The 20,780-nt window shown below is 31.8% G+C and overlaps 1 protein-coding gene across 5 annotated transcripts in view; it reads left to right on the forward strand.

Moving 5' to 3' along the window:
- The window catches only part of LOC143059025 (uncharacterized), a 61,238-nt gene that overhangs the window by 33,660 nt on the left and 6,798 nt on the right, over nt 1-20,780 (forward strand). For 4 of the 5 annotated variants that reach the window (XM_076232488.1, XM_076232491.1, XM_076232492.1 and 1 more), the window contains 10 exons: nt 1,813-1,824; nt 6,417-6,437; nt 9,512-9,605; nt 10,274-10,335; nt 11,999-12,096; nt 13,185-13,337; nt 14,197-14,300; nt 15,059-15,130; nt 16,659-16,748; nt 18,332-18,441. In XM_076232488.1, the coding sequence (XP_076088603.1) occupies nt 1,813-1,824; nt 6,417-6,437; nt 9,512-9,605; nt 10,274-10,335; nt 11,999-12,096; nt 13,185-13,337; nt 14,197-14,300; nt 15,059-15,130; nt 16,659-16,748; nt 18,332-18,441 (816 nt within the window). The remainder of the gene's footprint in view (nt 1-1,812; nt 1,825-6,416; nt 6,438-9,511; nt 9,606-10,273; nt 10,336-11,998; nt 12,097-13,184; nt 13,338-14,196; nt 14,301-15,058; nt 15,131-16,658; nt 16,749-18,331; nt 18,442-20,780) is intronic. The other variant, XM_076232490.1, reaches the window with a different exon arrangement.

A 20,780-nucleotide genomic window follows, 5' to 3' on the forward strand; every position in this document is an offset into this window, starting at 1 on the left:
TGATAAATTTCATCAATGAGATTAGGAACACTTCAGATCACATTGTATGTGTGGGGATTATAATGGTATGCGTGGGGATTATAGTGGTATGTGTGGGGATTATAGTGGTATGTGTGGGGATTATAATGGTATGTGTGGGGATTATACTGGTATGTGTGGGGATTACAGTGGTATGTGTGGGGATTATAGTTGGATGTGTGGGGATTATAGCTGTATGTGTGGGGATTATAATGATTGAAGTTATCATTATCAGTAGATAAATAGCACACATACTTTACCCAGACTTATATACTCAGCTTTAACACTGACAATTTGTCCTTGTTTAATGTCTAAAGAATTTTGATCAGTTCATAATAAAAAAAAATAAGTGGATGTTGTAATTTTTGGCATATACAAGAGATGATTTAGAGTGGGGCCCAGGGGCCTGGTCTTCCCTTTTCTTGGGATTAATTTGGTTAATTATATGAGGAATCACTGAAGCATGTCTGGAGCAGGCCCCCTCTTAGGCAGTCAGTGGGCCACCACTTTTCTGGATCCACCACTCTATTCTTACCACTACTTCTTGACCACAAACAACATATTTTTTACAAAGTGTATTTTTGCATCCCAGAAAAATAAAAAATATTTTTATTAAGCTATAAAGAATATATCAATAGATAATCAGCTTCAGCCTACCTACTAGACCAGTATTTTATTTTACATAGTAGATACACGTATATTGGTACTAAGCGTAAAACACTTGTTCGGTGAGTTATCATATTGTAATTGTATTGTCCTTGAATTTGACCTTTGATTCTTAGTGTTTCTCCTTTCTTAGCTCACCTGGCCGTGTGAGCAATTCTCAATACTTGGCGTCTGTTGTCTGTCATTGTCTTTAGTTATCTTGTCCAATAACTTATACTCTGAAACTACTGGTCCAAATTTAGCTAAGACCTGGGTGTGTGACACATGCTCTTAAAATTAAAGATTAGATTCCTTAGAAAATAGAAAAAAAACATTTACTTTAGAATTAACAAAAATGATTTGATAAATTATTAGTTTGTATAGTTTTGTAGTTTTACTAAACAATCAAACAAACAAAAATTCCAATAATGTTTCAGTGGAAAAATATGTTCACGGCCAGTCTGATAAGGTGTGTGACTTTTTCATGGGTATTCACAAGCTCCAGCTGTATTTGTCTATATGTATTGTTATATACATGATACAGTACCAGCTCAGAGTTTGTTATTTTTACTCTTTTACTCCAGTTTCTTTAGAAATTATGTTCCTTAAGATGCCACCAAGGCTTGCTAGCACAACATGTTAACATAAATGAACTACACAGTAATTTATAGGTGTTGTTGTTTGTAATGTAATTTTCTCAATTGTCTTATGTAAATCATCGAAGAAACGATTATATTTTTTTGGGTGTCTGTTATGCATATTATATGTTAAATAACTTACAAACTTATTTATCATCTTTATTACTTTAGAAAATCACTGCTAGGATATTTTTTAAATTAGTGACAGTTTACATGTATTTAGTGGGGCAAAGCTTAAGGTACAAGGCAATACAACTTTAGTTAAAATCCTTTGGTTTTTACCCTAAAATGAAATTTAGGGCATTGAAAAATGCTTTTTAAAATATTACCCAGAATGCTTAAGATTTTTCAAACTCTGAATTACCCTGCCTGTTTTAGATCTCATATACTTACCAGATAATATTTGTCAAAAGCAGTCACTAACAACATCATAGACATTATTTATGAGGAAGAGTTATCTACCCTTTGATATGTTTAATTATTTTTAATGAATAATTTTCCTTTAATGCAGTTCAGGGCCCAGGTAAGTTATAGAAATGTTGATGTTTTCTTTTACTCTAACAAATTCTTCACAAACAATGATAACACTTGCCCTCGCACCAGTGTATACTTTATGACATATAGATATATAAAGTATACTATTCTCTATTACTTTAAATTATTTATGCATTGTTTAAGAAAACATTTATATGAGTTACAAGGATGAATGTCTGTTTAGTTCTTAATGTTCTTCAACTTCATACTTTGTTTCGTCTTTTTAACTCTTTTGATTCGAGTGTCAAGGATGCGTCTTTTTTAAACAATATGTGCATCAGCGTACAAAATTTTATCCTGGTATCTATAATGATATATAAAAAAGAAGATGTGGTATGATTACCAATGAGACAACTGTCCACAAGAGACCAGAATAACACAGACATTAACAACTATAGGTCACTGTACAGCCTTCAATTTAATGAGTTTATTTTCAAATAAATACAATTAAAGAGCAAAGAAAAGAAACATGAAAATAATCGTAAAGCCTAAAGCATAAATGGTAAAGAACATCATAGTAACCTATTTTAGTAGATCAGTGAAAAGTAAAACAACAAAAAAACTCCAAGGAAAATTCAAAACAGAAGGTCCTTTATTAAATGGCAAAATTAAAAGCTCAAACTATCGAACAAATGGTTAACAAACGTCATGGTACTTGGTACTTGATTTAAATTAAAGTGTTCATTATATATTTTTACATTTCTTAGTATCTTTCTTGGAAAATTCGCCACGCATACTCTATTAGTCCCAGTTTAGTCTGGCATATACTATAAAAAAAAGATGTGGTATTGTCATTATAATGATTGCCAACAAGACAACTATCCACCAAAGTACAAACGAAGTGGATGTAAACAATAATAGACAGCCATCAAACCTTCAACAATAAGACAAACCCAAATGTGTGGTTATGACTTTATAGACTGATTAAAATGTAGTGCTGTTAAATATATTTCTATTTATATATATAAATCTATATATACTTTTGAAATGGAAACTTTCTTTATTATGAATCTTATTTAATCAGAGACAATTTTGCTTATAGCCTGCTGTTGTTAATCTGAAAGGTGATTTAGTTAGTGTGTATAATAAATACATAATATATGAAATATCTAAGGCCAAGTGTAAAATAATATTTGTTTGCTGTATTTCACTAATCAGTTCGTTTATTATTGTATAGATGTCTTGGATTATTAAAATGTTATTATGATTTTAAATCATCAAATTTTTTTAGAAGATTAGAAAAAGAAACAATCAAAGAACCATATTTATAGGAAAACAGCTCACAAAACACATCACAGAAAAGTAATGTTTGAGTAGTTACCACATCAAAAGGAAAACGTAGCTCTCAAAACACATCACAGAAAAGTAATGTTTGAGTAGTTACCACATCAAAAGGAAAACGTAGCTCTCAAAACACATCACAGAAAAGTAATGTTTGAATAGTTACCACATCAAAAGGAAAACGTAGCTCTCAAAACACATCACAGAAAAGTAATGTTTGAGTAGTTACCACACCAAAAGGAAAAAGTAGCTCATAAAACACATCACAGAAAAGTAATGTTTGAGTAGTTACCACACCAAAAGGAAAACGTAGCTCTCAAAACACATCACAGAAAAGTAATGTTTGAGTAGTTACCACATCAAAAGGAAAACGTAGCTCTCAAAACACATCACAGAAAAGTAATGTTTGAATAGTTACCACATCAAAAGGAAAACGTAGCTCTCAAAACACATCACAGAAAAGTAATGTTTGAGTAGTTACCACACCAAAAGGAAAACGTAGCTCTCAAAACACATCACAGAAAAGTAATGTTTGAGTAGTTACCACATCAAAAAGAAAACGTAGCTCTCAAAACACATCACAGAAAAGTAATGTTTGAGTAGTTACCACATCAAAAGGAAAACGTAGCTCTAAAAACACATCACAGAAAAGTAATGTTTGAATAGTTACCACATCAAAAGGAAAACGTAGCTCTCAAAACACATCACAGAAAAGTAATGTTTGAGTAGTTACCACACCAAAAGGAAAACGTAGCTCTCAAAACACATCACAGAAAAGTAATGTTTGAGTAGTTACCACATCAAAAGGAAAACGTAGCTCTCAAAACACATCACAGAAAAGTAATGTTTGAGTAGTAACCACATCAAAAGGAAAACGTAGCTCTCAAAACACATCACAGAAAAGTAATGTTTGAGTAGTAACCACATCAAAAGGAAAACGTAGCTCTCAAAACACATCACAGAAAAGTAATGTTTGAGTAGTTACCACATCAAAAGGAAAACGTAGCTCTAAAAACACATCACAGAAAAGTAATGTTTGAGTAGTTACCACATCAAAAGGAAAACGTAGCTCTCAAAACACATCACAGAAAAGTAGTGTTTGAGTAGTAACCACATCAAAAGGAAAACGTAGCTCTCAAAACACATCACAGAAAAGTAATGTTTGAGTAGTAACCACATCAAAAGGAAAACACAACTCTCAAAACCCATCACAGAAAAGTAATGTTTGAATAGTTACCACATCAAAAGGAAAACGTAGCTCTCAAAACACATCACAGAAAAGTAATGTTTGAGTAGTTACCACATCAAAAGGAAAACGTAGCTCTCAAAACATTATACAGAAAAGTAATGTTTGAGTAGTTACCATATCAAAAGGAAAACGTAGCTCTCAAAACACATCACAGAAAAGTAATGTTTGAGTAGTTACCACATCAAAAGGAAAACGTAGCTCTCAAAACACATCACAGAAAAGTAGTGTTTGAGTAGTTACCACATCAAAAGGAAAACAGCTCACAAAACACATCACAGAAAAGTAATGTTTGAGTAGTTACCACACCAAAAGGAAAACGTAGCTCTCAAAACACATCACAGAAAAGTAATGTTTGAGTAGTTACCACATCAAAAGGAAAACAGCTCACAAAACACATCACAGAAAAGTAATGTTTGAGTAGTTACCACATCAAAAGGAAAACAGCTCACAAAACACATCACAGAAAAGTAATGTTTGAGTAGTTACCACATCAAAAGGAAAACGTAGCTCTCAAAACATTATACAGAAAAGTAATGTTTGAGTAGTTACCATATCAAAAGGAAAACGTAGCTCTCAAAACACATCACAGAAAAGTAATGTTTGAGTAGTTACCACATCAAAAGGAAAACAGCTCACAAAACACATCACAGAAAAGTAATGTTTGAGTAGTTACCACACCAAAAAGTAGTAACAATATCAAAAGGAAAACGTAGCTCTCAAAACACATCACAGAAAAGTAAAATTTGGGTTGTACGTTAAGCATATCAAAATGAAAACACAACTCACAAAACACTACTCAGAAAACTAAAATTTGGGTTAAGTGGTTACAAAACAGGTAGAGAGCTTTGAAAGATTTAGACGTTTTAGCTTCCCTAGTTCTATCTAGTGAAATTGTTTTCTGCAATTACAAACAAGCACATAGCATTAAGTGTAAGAAACAGAATCTAAAAATAAATATTGCACAGTACAAGGGACTACATCATTCATCAACACCCAACTCCTAAAAAACCAACAATGAATAGCACATGGTCTTATATAACCTTGGTATTGTAAAGCCACATTATAAGTTTATAAACATAAATGAAAGAAAATGGATTTATGATTATCTGCCAAATCGGAAGAAAATATTGTCCAGTAACTTTGTAGTATACAGCAAACAAATTTTATTGTTCGAAAGGCCTGATCAGTTTCTTATTAAAATTGTGATTTTTAATTTGTCAGCTTTTTATGAAAGCTAAATCTTAAAACTGCTTTGCTTTGTTTTATTTTCACAGACAATTTTAACCAAGTTAATTCACATGAGCTTTTTTTTCATATTCTCTCTCTTTGCATGCCGATCTTTATGAAATCTTTTTTTTTTAAGATTGTTCTCAAACATCATTTCTAAAAATTGAACCATGAATTGCCTTTGGTATCATATTAATACACATAAACAATTTTGCATGAACACTGTTATACAGAAATGAAGATATAAGTGTTATGTTTAAGAATAATTCAATGAGACAGCAGCTCTGTAACAAAAACATTCAAAAGTCATCCAGAGGTCAACACTAGACCAATTAATGTGTATAATCCAATCGAGCTCTATTTATTTTTCTGCTTACCAATTTTCACATTTCGTACATAAATGTTGACAATATAAAAGATTTTAAAATAATATATGTTTAATACCCTAAGAACTGATAAAACATGTATTTTATTTTCCAATTCATGTTGAAACGTCCTGAACATGCATGAAATATTTGCCACTGGACGTTAAACATCATTTAATCAATCAACCAGATATTGGAATACTGGTACCTTTTAATGTAAACATAGCCAAAGGAAGTTAGATGGGATTTTATCTTCAATTAAATATGAATGAATATAAGGGGTGGGGAAGAAATATTTGTTATATATGTCATAGCAACTGCAATCTACTGATACAAGTTATCAAAACACATTTAGAGTCAACTTAAGATTTTCAACAATAGAAATGACTTATTTAGGACTTTACCATTCAACACATTACTTATACTGGTTACTAAACATGACTCTTTCTCTTTTTTCAGAAAGAAGCTTGACAATGAAAGGTAATTATATATTACAATAAAATTAAAAATGTAAATGGAGAATGTGTCAAAGCGGCAACAACCTGACCAAAGAGCAGACTATAGCCGAAGGCCACCAATAGGTCTTCAATGCAGGGAGAAACTCCCTCACCTGGAGGCATGCTTCAGCTGGCTCCTAAACAAAAATTTATACTAGTTCAGTGATAATGGAGCTCATACTAAAGTCTAAACTCTGTCTGTCAAAGGTTTTCTTATAAAATTATAAAACAATTATTATGAAACTAATACACCTTATCCAGAATGACTTTTATGAATATATCTTTTCTCATCACTTTGCGTCTGTCGTCGTTAACTTTTACAAAAATCTTCTCCTCTGAAACTCCTGGGCCAAATTAAACCAAACTTGGCCACAATCATCATTAGGGTAATTGTGTCCAAAATGTGTCCAGTGACCCAGCCAACCAACCAAGATGGCTGCCATGGCTAAAAATAGAACATAGGGGTAAAATGTAGATTTTGGCTTATATCTCTGAAACCAAAGCATTTAGAGCAAATCTAACATGGGGGTAAAATTGTTTATGAGGTCAAGATCTATCTGCTCTGAAATTTTCAGATGAATCAGGGAACCCGTTGTTGGGTTGCTGCCCCTAAATTGGTAATTTTAAGGAAATTTTGCCATTTTTGGTTATTATCTTGAATATTATTATAGATAGAGCAATAATGTTCAGTAAAGTAAGATCTACAAATAAGTCAAATGCCCAAAATGTTCAGTTGATCCCTTGAGGAGTTATTGCCCTTTATAGTCAATTTTAGCAATTTTTTTTTTAATTTTTGTAATTTTTTACAAAAATCTTCTCCTTTGGAACTACTAAGACAAAATGTATCCAAAATGGTTAGTTGACTCCTTAAGGAGTTATTGTCCTTTATAGTCAGTTTTTATACGCCCGTCGTCTTTTAGACGGGACGTATTATGGTATACCGTTGTCCGTCCGTCCGTCCGTCTGTCCGTCGTCCACACTTCGGACAATAACTCAAAAACGCTTTCACCAATTTCCATGAAACTTAAGTGAATTGTTTATATCTATTGACGTAAGCTCCCTTTCGTTTTTTTTTAATTTCAGATTTTAAGTTTTGGATTTATGGGGCTTTATTCATAAAAAAGGGGGGATTTTCAACACTTCGGACAATAACTCAAAAAGGCTTTCACCAATGTCCATGAAACTTTGGTGAATTGTTTATATCTATTGATGTAAGCTCCCTTTCAATTTTTATAAATTTCAGATTTTAAGTTTTGGATTTATGGGGCTTTATTCATAAAAAATAGGGGGATTTTCAACACTTCGGACAATAACTCAAAAAGGCTTTCACCAATGTCCATGAAACTTTGGTGAATTGTTTATATCTATTAATGTAAGCTCCCTTTCAATTTTTATAAATTTCAGATTTTAAGTTTTGGATTTATGGGGCTTTATTCATAAATAAGGGGGATTTTCAACACTTCGGACAATAACTCAAAAAGGCTTTCACCAATGTCCATGAAACTTTGGTGAATTGTTTATATCTATTGATGTAAGCTCCCTTTCAATTTTTATAAATTTCAGATTTTAAGTTTTGGATTTATGGGGCTTTATTCATAAAAAAAAGGGGGATTTTCAACACTTCGGACAATAACTCAAAAAGGCTTTCACCAATGTCCATGAAACTTTGGTGAATTGTTTATATCTATTGATGTAAGCTCCCTTTCAATTTTTATAAATTTCAGATTTTACATTTCCGTGTTATGAATTTTTATGCTTAAAAAAGGGGGGATTTTCCAATTTTGGGACAATAACTAACACTTTCACAAAATTTTATGCAACTTTAATAAATTGTTTATATCTATTGACATAAGCTCCCTTTCCATTTTTATAAATTTTAGATTTTACGTTTTCTTAAGTAATGAATTTTTATACTTTAAAAAGGGGGATTTTATGAAACTTTGGTGAATATATTAATGTAACATCCCTTTTGATTTGTATATATATTTCTAGTTGATCATATAAATTCATTTAAAGCATAAAAGACAAGTTAAAAGAGCAACGGGCGTATCATGCGCTAAAGCGCAGCCCTTTATTAAAATTTTTCATGAATTTGGTTAATTTTTGTAAATTTTTACAAAATATTTTCCTCTAACTAAAGTGCCAAGTTTATTTTAGATACAGAAAATTTTAAGTATCAAGAATGTTCAGTAAAGTAAGATCTACAAACACATCACCAAAACACAATTTTCTCATAAATCTATCTGTGTCATTTGTTTAATATGCACATAGACCAAGGTGAGCGACACAGGCTCTTAAGAGCCTCTAATTTGTTATATAAGGTGGTACCCAACACCTTGACTAAATTTAATTTGGCTTGTTTAATTTTCATAAAATTTTGACAAAATATTTACTTTGACCCTTTGAAAAAAATATCAAAATATCAAAAAAAATTTAACCAATCACTTTCTTGGAAAAAAAATGGTTGGATACGCAGCAGTTTGACAAACACTCATTTTGGTCATTGAGAAGCTTAATATATCCTTAACAATAGACATCATTAAAACATTTAGCTGATTTTACAGAGTTATCACCCTGTAGTGTTAGGTACCACCTTAAAAGAAATCTCAACCTAAAAACAATCATATTTATAGGAAACATTAAAAATGAAAAAAAAACTGTTTCCCTCACAGCTTAAAATCCAGTATTTCTCAATTAATCTAAAATTTTCTGTAATATAAGACCACTGGACTTTGTTTATATGTTGGTGCTATCAGATCTGGAGAAGATCTACTAGATTATACGTTCTTCCTTAATTTAAGAAACTTCTAACTTAATGTCATGTTTACATGTTTTTGGAATGAAAGAAATGTAGAGTATGTATAAATGGGACAGCAACAAAACAATTACAAAATAACCTAAATTCTTTTGGTCCTTTCTAACTGTGGCATTTTATATGGTCTAGACCTTGATAAAACAGAGTGACACAATTACAACATAAGGTCAATACAATTTCACCATCATTGACAGATGTTTGCAAGATGAATTTTATTAATTTTACTGTTCTATTATTTTCAGAGATTCTTTAATATCACAGTTACAGCAACAGATTTCGGATCTGACATTGTACTTAGAAGAGGAACGACTCAACCATAAACAAACAAAACAAAGGGTATGGTTAGCTCTCTTTCACCTAGGAAATCATTTCAAAAAGGGGGGGAGTATAAACACAGTAGCCAAGACTACTTTATTTTTTACTGGGCATTTGATATTTAGCTAAAATATTCCAAAGCGCTTATATTAATCTTCCATATTGTGACAGGTTGGTCACTTAGATGGAAAATGGGTTATTCCCACGCAGTTATTTTACAATAACAAATCTTGGATCTTTTATTGAAAAAAAAAAAATCAGTAAATATGTTTGTGGGGTTCTTATTTTACAATTTCAATGCCTTAAATTTTTGTGAGGCATAAGTTTTGTTCGCCCTCCACTTCAAAAGTATATAATTACTCTACACATTTAACTGATCGACTGCCAAAGGTACAAAAACATACTGAATGAAACACAGATTCAGCAACAAATATTAAACCTTACAGTTACATAGTACTGAAAATGAAGTTATTATTTAAACTTAAGCCTTGACTTGAACATACTATATTTAAATTAGATATGTTTGTTTACTAACTGGTAACTTAAAGTCTTTGACATTAATTTTCTTAGGCTTAGTAAGCTCAAGTCTATCGCAATATATGTAAATGCAGATGCAATAAAAATGTGCTTTCATTTCTTACATTAAAGGTGTAATTTTATTTTATCCATTATTCTAACTGATTTTGTAGGCAGAAGAATTTTTGAGGGACCAGATTGATGAATTACACAAGAGACAAAGAGAACAGACAAGGTGGGAACCAGCTTACGTCCAGGTTCTACAAAATATACATCAAAAACATTTTTATAGAGTCAATATATATAGCAAAATGAAGCATTAGTTCATTAAAACAGATGGTGGTCTTGTAGGTTTATTGGTTGCCTTTACTCTTTAGTAGATATAGGAAGATGTGGTTTGAGTGCCAATGAGAAAACTCTCCATCCAAGTAACAATTTATAAAAGTAAACCATTATAGGTCAAGGTACAGCCTTCAACACGGAGCCTTGGCTCATGCCTAATAGCAAGCTATAAAAGGCCCCAAAAATTACTTGTGTAAAACCATTCAAACGGGAAAACTAACAATCTAATCTATATAAAAAACAAGAAACAACAAATACTTATGAACCAGATAAACAGACAACAACCACTGAACATCAGGTTCCTGTAAGAGACACCCACTGAACATCAGGTTCCTGTAAGAGACACCCACTGAACATCAGGTTCCTGTAAGAGACAACCACTGAACATCAGGTTCCTGTAAGAGACAACCACTGAACATCAGGTTCCTGTAAGAGACACCCACGGAACATCAGGTTCCTGTAAGAGACACCCACGGAACATCAGGTTCCTGTAAGAGACACCCACTGAACATCAGGTTCCTGTAAGAGACACCCACTGAACATCAGGTTCCTGTAAGAGACACCCACTGAACATCAGGTTCCTGTAAGAGACACCCACGGAACATCAGGTTCCTGTAAGAGACACCCACTGAACATCAGGTTCCTGTAAGAGACACCCACGGAACATCAGGTTCCTGTAAGAGACACCCACGGAACATCAGGTTCCTGTAAGAGACACCCACGGAACATCAGGTTCCTGTAAGAGACACCCACGGAACATCAGGTTCCTGTAAGAGACACCCACTGAACATCAGGTTCCTGTAAGAGACACCCACTGAACATCAGGTTCCTGTAAGAGACACCCACGGAACATCAGGTTCCTGTAAGAGACACCCACGGAACATCAGGTTCCTGTAAGAGCTGTTGGTAGTTTGAACCACAGAGTTTGAAATTGATATTTGCTGTGTCTGCTCTAAGCACTTAGACATTAAAGAGAGAGCACTAGTTGGCCTTGTGTCAGAATGTCAGTCTGGCAGCGTTCATATTAATAATCATAATACATCTAAATAACAAAATAACGTAGAAGTTAGATATTATTGGTAAGGGTACTTCTTCTTCTTCTTATGTTGTCTGTAAAACCTTCCATTTAAGAAAAACCAAGACATTTCTTGTATCAATAAAAGTATATACACCATTTATAGGTTCTCCATTCGTCTTCTCAGGAAAATATGTGCATGTATACATGATCCAAGAGACACACACACACATTTCCAAATTTGATCAATACTGTTCTTTCAAATCTTAAACTGGTCTCAAAGTTTATAGAATAAAAAAGGGAGACTACTTCCATCACTCTCTTAATACATAGCTTCTGACATAATTTACTAGATATTTTTCTAATGATTGTTATTTGTTCGGTACTGAAAGTTTTCACTGAAATATGAGCATCCAAAATCAGAAGCAAGATAGATTTTTGGTTTCCAAAGAAGCCTTCAACAATGGAAAAGAAAAAATATACAGTATATTATTTGGGTTTTTTTCCTGAAATAATTTGTAAACTATTTTTCTCCTTTCAGAGATTTAGAGGAAGATCATGAAGACGAGATGGACAAACTAAGAAATCAGCTAGAAGCTGACAAAACTCAAATGCAAACTGCTAAAGATAAAGATATAGGTAAAGTTTTAGTAATAGGGGAAGATAATTGTTAAATTAAAAACCAGTAAACTGAACCTTTGTTGTAGGAAAACAGAAAAAATTGGGATCTGCATAATCATAAAGAAAATAAATTTTATTGTAAAAGGGGAGATAACAAAAAATGTGATCTGCATAAAGGTATTAAAGGTGGCAGAAACCTGTTATTTACAATAAATCTTTAGAATTTCATGGATTTATGGTTTTATTTTCTCCAAAATTCATTCAAGCTTATATACAAATAATATGTATGATTTCAAGTTACTAAGATGTGTGCAAGCTAGCTTATGTAAATATATAGAAAACCTTTAAATTTGGGTGTCTGTCCAGCATGGAGATTTTAAAATTTAAAAATGCATTGCAAATAAAATTTTAAGTAATAGGGAAAATCATTGCAATAAGGAATTGACTTTTAGAAATGCAAAATATAAAGATAAGAAAATTGGTAGACTTGATTTTATTTTTGAACAGTCAATGGTCAATTTTTCCCATAAATTTCCCTATTGGTTCATTGTCATCTTTACTCCTGAAGTTTGTAAAACATGAAAGGGAAGATACCAATTTAAACTCTTAAACTCATTAGTCAAAATAACTGACAATTTCAGGAAAGAGAGACAAAATAAAAAGACAATCAAGTACATATACAAATAAAAACATTTACTGCTCTATATTTGGCATTCCATATTCCAATCCGTGATTGTTGAGTTTAAATAGAAATCAATAAGGATGATAACCCATAAAGGAATACTTACATATTTCCCTGTTTGAATTGTTTTACACTAGTAATTTTTGGGCCTTTATAGCTTGCTGTTGTTTGGTGTGAGCAAACAGCACCTTGTTGAAGGCTGTACTTTGATCTATAATGGTTTATTTTTACATATTATGACTTAGAGTTGTCTCATTGGCACTCATACCACATCTTCCTATATCTTAAAGTTTAACATACTAATAAATCTTCTAATATCTATATATGATATATTGCTGTTTTTATTTTTATTTTACTTGAATCAGGCAGCACTATTTTATTATCTGGATAAAACTTTTTATTTTAAGTTTGTTTTTATTTTCAGAAAAAATGAGAAAAGAAATAGAATTTTTGCAAGGTTCATTTGCCTCATATAAAACCACCGTCCATCTTGACCAGGATGAGAAATGGAATAAACGGGAACATGACATGACCATGTTGATGGAGGAGAATAAACAGACAGCAATGCATGAACTGAGTAAGGATATTATAATACTCCAACTCTTGTAGAACTCATGACTTCCAAAATGGTCATAATATTCAGGACATTTATGAATTAACTGGACATTGTCTGTTTTGGAAAAGCATGAAACAGAAATCTATTTTTAGTTTTCAAGGATCTTTTATGGGACTTGTCATTTTTACATAATTAAAAAAAACTGGAATCTTTTATTAGCTAAGACTGAGGGCTATTTTTCAATTCATGTGTCTGGCCATTTGTCCATCTGTCTTTCAAACACATATTTTCATCATATTTTTCTCAGACACAACTGAACCCTATTCAGTCAGCAGATTAACAGAGATAAGTTGTGATATATATATGTGATCACTTTTCAAATCTGTTAGACACCTATTTCCTGTTATAACATATTGTTATAAGCCAGTTTGAAGGACATTTTATAGTATACTGTTGTACATCCGTTCATTGTCGACACTTTGGACAATATTTCGGAATATGCTTCTTAATTTTCATAAAACTTGGATCACAAGTTCAAATCTGTTGACGTAAGCTATTTTGAATTTTATAAATTTGGGATTTGATGTTTTCCAGAAATTGAGATTTTATTCAAGTGATTTTCCTGTTTTCTGACTATGATAACTCAATAGAACAATTTGAACAATTTACCTTAAACTCTGGAGTCTGGTGAATTGTTTATATATATACTGACTTTATGTCCCTTTATGACATGCAAGCAGGGGAATCATCTGTGTCCCATGGACACATTCTCCCCTTTATTTTTGAAGATTCTTTGATATTTTAGTAAATCATAAACCTAACTTACAAAATATTATCATATTTGTTTTCAATAACTATTTATGTAATTGTATTTTTTCAGGAACTAAGTTTATACAAGAGAAAAATTCTGAGAGGATAAATGTCCAGAAAGACCATCAGAAAAATATAGACAATCTACGCAAAGATCATAAAAAAGAACTTGATGTATGTAACATAATTTATTATAATTAGATAAAAACAGTTGTCACAAAATCTATAATTATAATTATAATTATAATAATGAATATAGACAATCTAGGCTGTGATTCTACATAATTTATTTTTGTCTTATTTTTATACAAAAATTATCAATCTGTCATAAAATCAATGGGTGTTTACGCATGCAAGAAAAATCAGAAGTATGATTAGATAATAAAATATAGGATTTTCACTTAGATTAAAGTATGAAAAGTGTCAAACAAATAGACATAACCACCAAAGGATGACTCCAATCAGATTATAAGTACAATGATTAAATCCTTGTCATAATCTTTTTTTCTCCTCTTCACTAAACCCTCAACATCCTCCTCCATTCCCCCAAATGATGTATGGTTTATCTGTCATGTAATTAACAATTTCCATGTTTTCTTTAAGGACTGTGCTTACTTGTCCCTAGAATCCTACAAATCTCCAACAAGGCTGTCAGTCCTCTCCCAATTTCGATAACCAAGGGGGAACAGTACTGTGTTATTAACTTTTATATCAGAACTTACTGCTGAAATTTACTGAGATTATATACTATAATTGTCCCATTATATCAGTTTGTTTTTGACTTATGAATTTAACCCCCACCCCCACCCCCCCCCCCCCCCCACCCTTTTTGATATCTTTCCCCTCTCTTTTTAAATAAGACAGGCTCTGTGAATGTTATACTAAGAAACACATGTGTAGAGAATATTGATGTAAGATTGATATCTTTACAGGCACTAGTCAGAAGATTTTCTAATGTTGCTGCTGATCTAGAAAGGTTAAAAAGGACAACAGCAGAGTTAAAGGTAAGTTTTTCTCCTAATCTTGAAGATTATAGGTTAAAGAAAAATGGCTTAACTGAAAGTATTTTTCAGTCGAGGTTAAGAAAAATGGGTCAGAAAAATGAAGCCATATTAGATAAAAAAATAAAAGTAGATAAAGGATAAAGGTCAATCCAATAAAAAGACCAGAAAAGTGAACAGTTATCAGACTATCAACACCAAATACATAAATATAAAAAGTCAAGCAATAAACAGGTTTAAAAAAAAAAAGTAAAAACACAAAAATACTGAACTCCGAGGAAAATTCAAAAAGGAAAGTCCAAAATCAAAAGTCCAAACACATCAAACGAATGGATAACAATTGCCATATTCCTGACTTGGTTCAGGCATTTTCTAATGTAGAAAATGGTGGATTGAACCTGATTTTATAGCTAGCTAAACCTCTCACTTATATGACAGTCGCATAAAATTCCATTACATTGTCAACGTTGCGTGAACAAAACAAACATACTCAAAGAGTAAAAATGTCAAAAATAGGGGTACAGCAGTCAACATTGTGTTGTCATCTTTAATCACTATAAAAACAACAAATGTAACAAAGAAGCACAAAAGGCATACATCAAATTAACATCCTCATTTTGCTTATCTTATACGATTTTATTTATCTATGTAAAGTCTACCATTAAAGGATGGAAGGTTTTCATTACCAGTGTATAATTGCACGTTTGAAATTCGCACAGGTAGACATAAAATAATTTTGTCGTTTAAAGTATGACAACATACATAAATGCAGAGTCACGTGAAGTAGATATAACAAAAAACAGACTTAACAGCAAAAGTAATAATAATAAATTAAATAATTGTGTGGTTCAAAGTATGACGGGATACCTAAGTACAGAGTCACGTCAAATGTATATCATAAAAAACAGACTTAACAGAAAAAGTATTATTAAATGAAGTCTTTGTAGGTAATTATAGGCAACCTAACAGCCTTCAACAATGTGGGAAAAAAATACCAAAAGTCAGCTTTAAAAGGCCATGATATATGAAGATGTTGAAACAATTCAAACAGAAAAACACATTTTATGGTTCAATACATTTTTTTATGCCACATTTATGGGCATTATGTTTTCTTGTCTGTGCGTCCGTCTGTTCGTTCGTCCGTCTGTCCCGCTTTAGGTTAAAGTTTTTGGTTGAGGAAGTTTTTGATGAAGTTTAAGTTCAATCAACTTGAAACTTAGTATACATATTCCCTATTATATGATCTTTCTAATTTTAATACCAAATTATATGATTAGAGAGATTACCACATTTTCATGGTCCACTGAACATAGAAAATGATAGTGCAGATGGAGCATCAGTGTACTGGGGACACATTCTCTTTTTACAATTTTACCTCAATTATGTTTAGAACATTTTATTTATTCACATTCATCTTATTTTATGACATGGTATATGTAGCCTGAACCTTGTGAAAACATATAAATACATAAAATCACAATTTTAAAACTGTTGATTCTAAAATTAATAATTCACCTTTCATTTTATTCAGGAAGTAAAAAGCGAATTGGAAGAAGTTAAGAACAGTTATAATGAGACCTGTAAACTATTAGCAACAACAACTAGAGATTTAGCAGATACAGTAAGTTGTTATGTAACTGTAAATTCAAAAATTATTGTCAGGTTTTTATGTACACCAATAATGCAACTGGATGAAAGTTGCAATAATGAGAACTCACATTTAAATTTAGTCCTGGTATCTATAATGAGTTTATTTGACATCTGATACATTTTTTTGTGTGCAGATTCTCCTAAAATTGCATTTATTGTCCAGCCTTAGACTTTAGTCGAAAAAGCGAGACTAAGCGATCCTACATTCCGTCGGCGGCAGCGGCGTCCACAAATATTCACTCTGTGGTTAAAGTTTTTGAAATTTTAATAACTTTCTTAAACTATACTGGATTTCTACCAAGCTTGGAAAGAAGCTTGTTTATGATCATAGGATAGTATCCAGAAGTAAATTTTGTAAAAATAAAATTCCATTTTTTCCGTATTTTACTTTTAAATGGACTTAGTTTTTCTGCGGGGAAACATTACATTCACTCTGTGGTTAAAGTTTTTAAAATTTTAACAACTTTCTTAAACTATCCTGGGTTTGTACCAAACTTAGACAGAAGCTTGTTTATGATCATAAGATAGTATCCAGAAGTAAATTTTGTTAAAAAATAAATCCATTTTCTCCGTATTTTACTTTTAAATGGACTTAGTTTTTCTGCGGGGAAACATTACATTCACTCTGTGGTTAAAGTTTTTAAAATCTTAATAACTTTCTTAAACTATCCTTGGTTTGTACCAAACTTGGACAGAAGCTTGTTTATGATCATAAGATAGTATCCAGAAGTAAATTTTGTAAAAAAATAAATTCACTTTTTCCGTATTTTACTTATAAATGGACTTAGTTTTTCTTCCAGTTAACATTACTTACAGTCTGCAGTTAAAGTTTTTAAAACGTTTATTAGATTCAAAAAATATCCTGGATTTTTACCAAACTTGGACAGAAGCTTCTTACAATCAAAAGATAGTATAAAGAGGAATATTTTTATTGATTTTTTTCCTCACTTTTGTTGAGCCTGCGATTTACAGCAAAAGTAGGCGAGACACTGGGTTCCGTGGAACCCTTACAAATTTTTAATCTCACATTTTGCACAGTTTTAAAAATTCACAATTATAATAAATGAGCGAAATAATTAATGATATTATAATTATAAACAAAAAGGTGGAAGGTCCCAACGAATTGGGCATTAAAATCATAAGTCAAAGGAAAGCAATCAATAACTTGGTAGAAAAATAATTAAAAAAAAACATTCTAAAAAATGCTGATTAGAAAACTAAAGAACAAGTAAGATGAGGAAGGGTAAGCATTTTATGTTGTACATGTGGCCATAAAAAATATATATAGAGTTTGGTATGGAAGATTTGGCTCCCTCAGGGGATTGTTAAATTCCCTCAGTTTTGTTTGTTATCTTGAATTGTACCTTCTTAATCTATAAAATCTTGTTGCTTTACTTTATAAATAAATATCTCCTTATTAAACAAAGGAAATGCACAAATGTTAAAGTTAGAAAATAAGATAAGAATCAGAATGTTGTATCATTTAAAGGTTCAATATATTTGTTTTTCTTCACAATAATGCAAACTTAACCTTTTGGGTTTTTTTTATTTCAGAAAGTTAAACTAATGTCTTTTGAAGAACAGTTTGAAGAAAAAGTTCAACAGGTTGACGACAAATATAAAGATCAAATCAACAGTCTAATGACTAAAAATGTGGAATTACGGTAGGTAATATTTAAGGCTGTACCAATCAATAAAATAATCTGCAATTTTTATCATTGACAGGCCCTGTTAAAAAAATATTAGGAAATGGAATCACATATAAGTGCACCAATGTCACATATTCATGTCTGTATTATATTTAAGAATTGAATGCTTTTTTTTTGTACCTTATTGGGGTGTAAAAGCGTTGACCGAAGTACATTTTGTATAAAGCGCGAAATCACTTCATTCTAAAAATATGCGCACAGTCAATGCTTTTACAACCCTATGAAGTTACAAAAAGAAGCATTCAATACTTATAATTACATTTTTTAGCTAGGATCATGAAAACATGATTTTTATCTAGTTTTTATTTAATTTACTTGTGCACTTATTTGTGGGACCTCATGTCATCATGAATGATAATTTTTATTGTGTAATGAAGATGATTAACCCTTTCGCCGATGAATCCCGTTTTACCGGGATCAGAATACATCTTTTATATTTCCCGCTCAAAACAGTGCAAACATGAGTTATCTTTCTTTGATGAATACCCGGATGAAAGTGTAAATATGGCGCTTCTGTTTGTTGAAAACCGTGTCAAAATCAGAGGAAATTTACGGATTTTACGAGAATTTGAAATGAAAGAATTGAAGCCAAACTAGTATACTTTTTTGACATAAAATGTCGTTTTATGTACAAAACACTTGAAATGGACATCGTTCAGTGTGAGGAATTTGTACAGCCTCATAAAATTTTTCAAAATTTTGCCGTTTTGGGTTAAAAAATTACGATTTGGGGTCAAAGAGCCGAATTTTGAGAATTTCACCTACATAATGCCGAAAATTTGAAAATTTGAATATTTTATGAAGAAAAAATTATCAAAACATAAACAAAACTGTGAACATGGTGTTACTGAATGAAATAAATACACAAATAACTGCAAACAAGTTTTTATTGACATTTATTATGAAGATCTTCCACTTGAGTAAAAGTAGCCAGGGAAGCCATCGTCTCAGAGTAGCGTCTGTCTGGGCAGCAATCGGTGAAAGGGTTAAGGAATAATGTGATATTGCAGTGTAGCCAATCAGAATTACATATTATAATGAAACCTACATCTAATGTTATTGTTAATGACTGAAAATGGCTTACAATTTATAGATTCTGATAGGTGATCTTATACCTAATCTTAACTATTAATGTTGAAACTACTGACGTTAATCAGAATAATAACCAAATAACTTAAAAGATATCACAGACCAATAACTATTAGACATTTTTATAGAATGGCATTTAAAGGCACCTGGGGCCCTGTTGGCTGAGTGGTCTAAGTAGTTGACCTACTATATTTGTAGCCTGTCTACAGTCAGGTTGCGAGTTCAAACTCCGCACATGGCAGGTGTGTTTGAGTCTGATCTTAATTTAATATGATTGTCAGTTTGTTCGAAGAAGGTCTTTGGCACTACAGTATCATCTACTTATAAAAACTGACTGCCACCAGATAGCCAATAGGCCTGAAAATAGTGTTAAACATTCAATCAAGACACCTGGTAATCACTTTCTGGACGAGTCCTAACAGCATGTTGCCAGGTTAAAGTTTAATCATACATGGATTAGATAGATTGGATGATTACATATATAAAATGAGTGTATTGTCATTTGAAAAAAACATTTTTTAGGTTTACAGATGTAAAGGGGATTGTGTGTTCTGGTCTGCGTTTATTCGTTTGTTTGTTCGTCCATTTGTTCGTCTATCCCGCTTCAGGGTAAAGTTTTTAGTCAAGTTATTTTTTTATGAAGTTGAAATTCAATCAACTTGAAACTTAATACAAATGTTCCCTATGATATGATATTTCTAATTTTAATGGCAAATTAGATTTTTGACCTAAACTTCACGGTCCACTGAACATAGAAAATGATAGTGTGAGTACACGGTGGGTATGGTTGTCCTGCGAGAGAATGTTCTGTGCTGGTGATTCGGTCCTGACGGGTGCTGGTGATCAATGAAAAAAAGTAAACAAAGACGAAAATGATGATTTTTGACGTTTTCACTCATAAAAAATGGAAGAAAACAGTTGAGATTTTTCAATTTTGTTTCTTATGGGTTCATATGTAAACCATTAAAAAGTTGACCCTCTAAACTGTTTCAGTAAGCGTAACACAAAAATGCTCATTTTCAGAAAATCTAGAAATGAAAAAATAAAAAAAAAATGCTCATAGAGTCCGCTTTCTATACCGCAATCAACACGACAAAACTATTTTGTGAAAAAACATTGCAATTTATTAAAATTTAGCATTTTCTCAATTTATTCATGTCCTGATACTGTGCTGGTGGATCCTGTCATTTGCTGGTGGGTCCTGA

Source organism: Mytilus galloprovincialis, chromosome 14, assembly GCF_965363235.1.
Source record: "Mytilus galloprovincialis chromosome 14, xbMytGall1.hap1.1, whole genome shotgun sequence".
Lineage (NCBI taxonomy): Eukaryota > Metazoa > Mollusca > Bivalvia > Mytilida > Mytilidae > Mytilus > Mytilus galloprovincialis.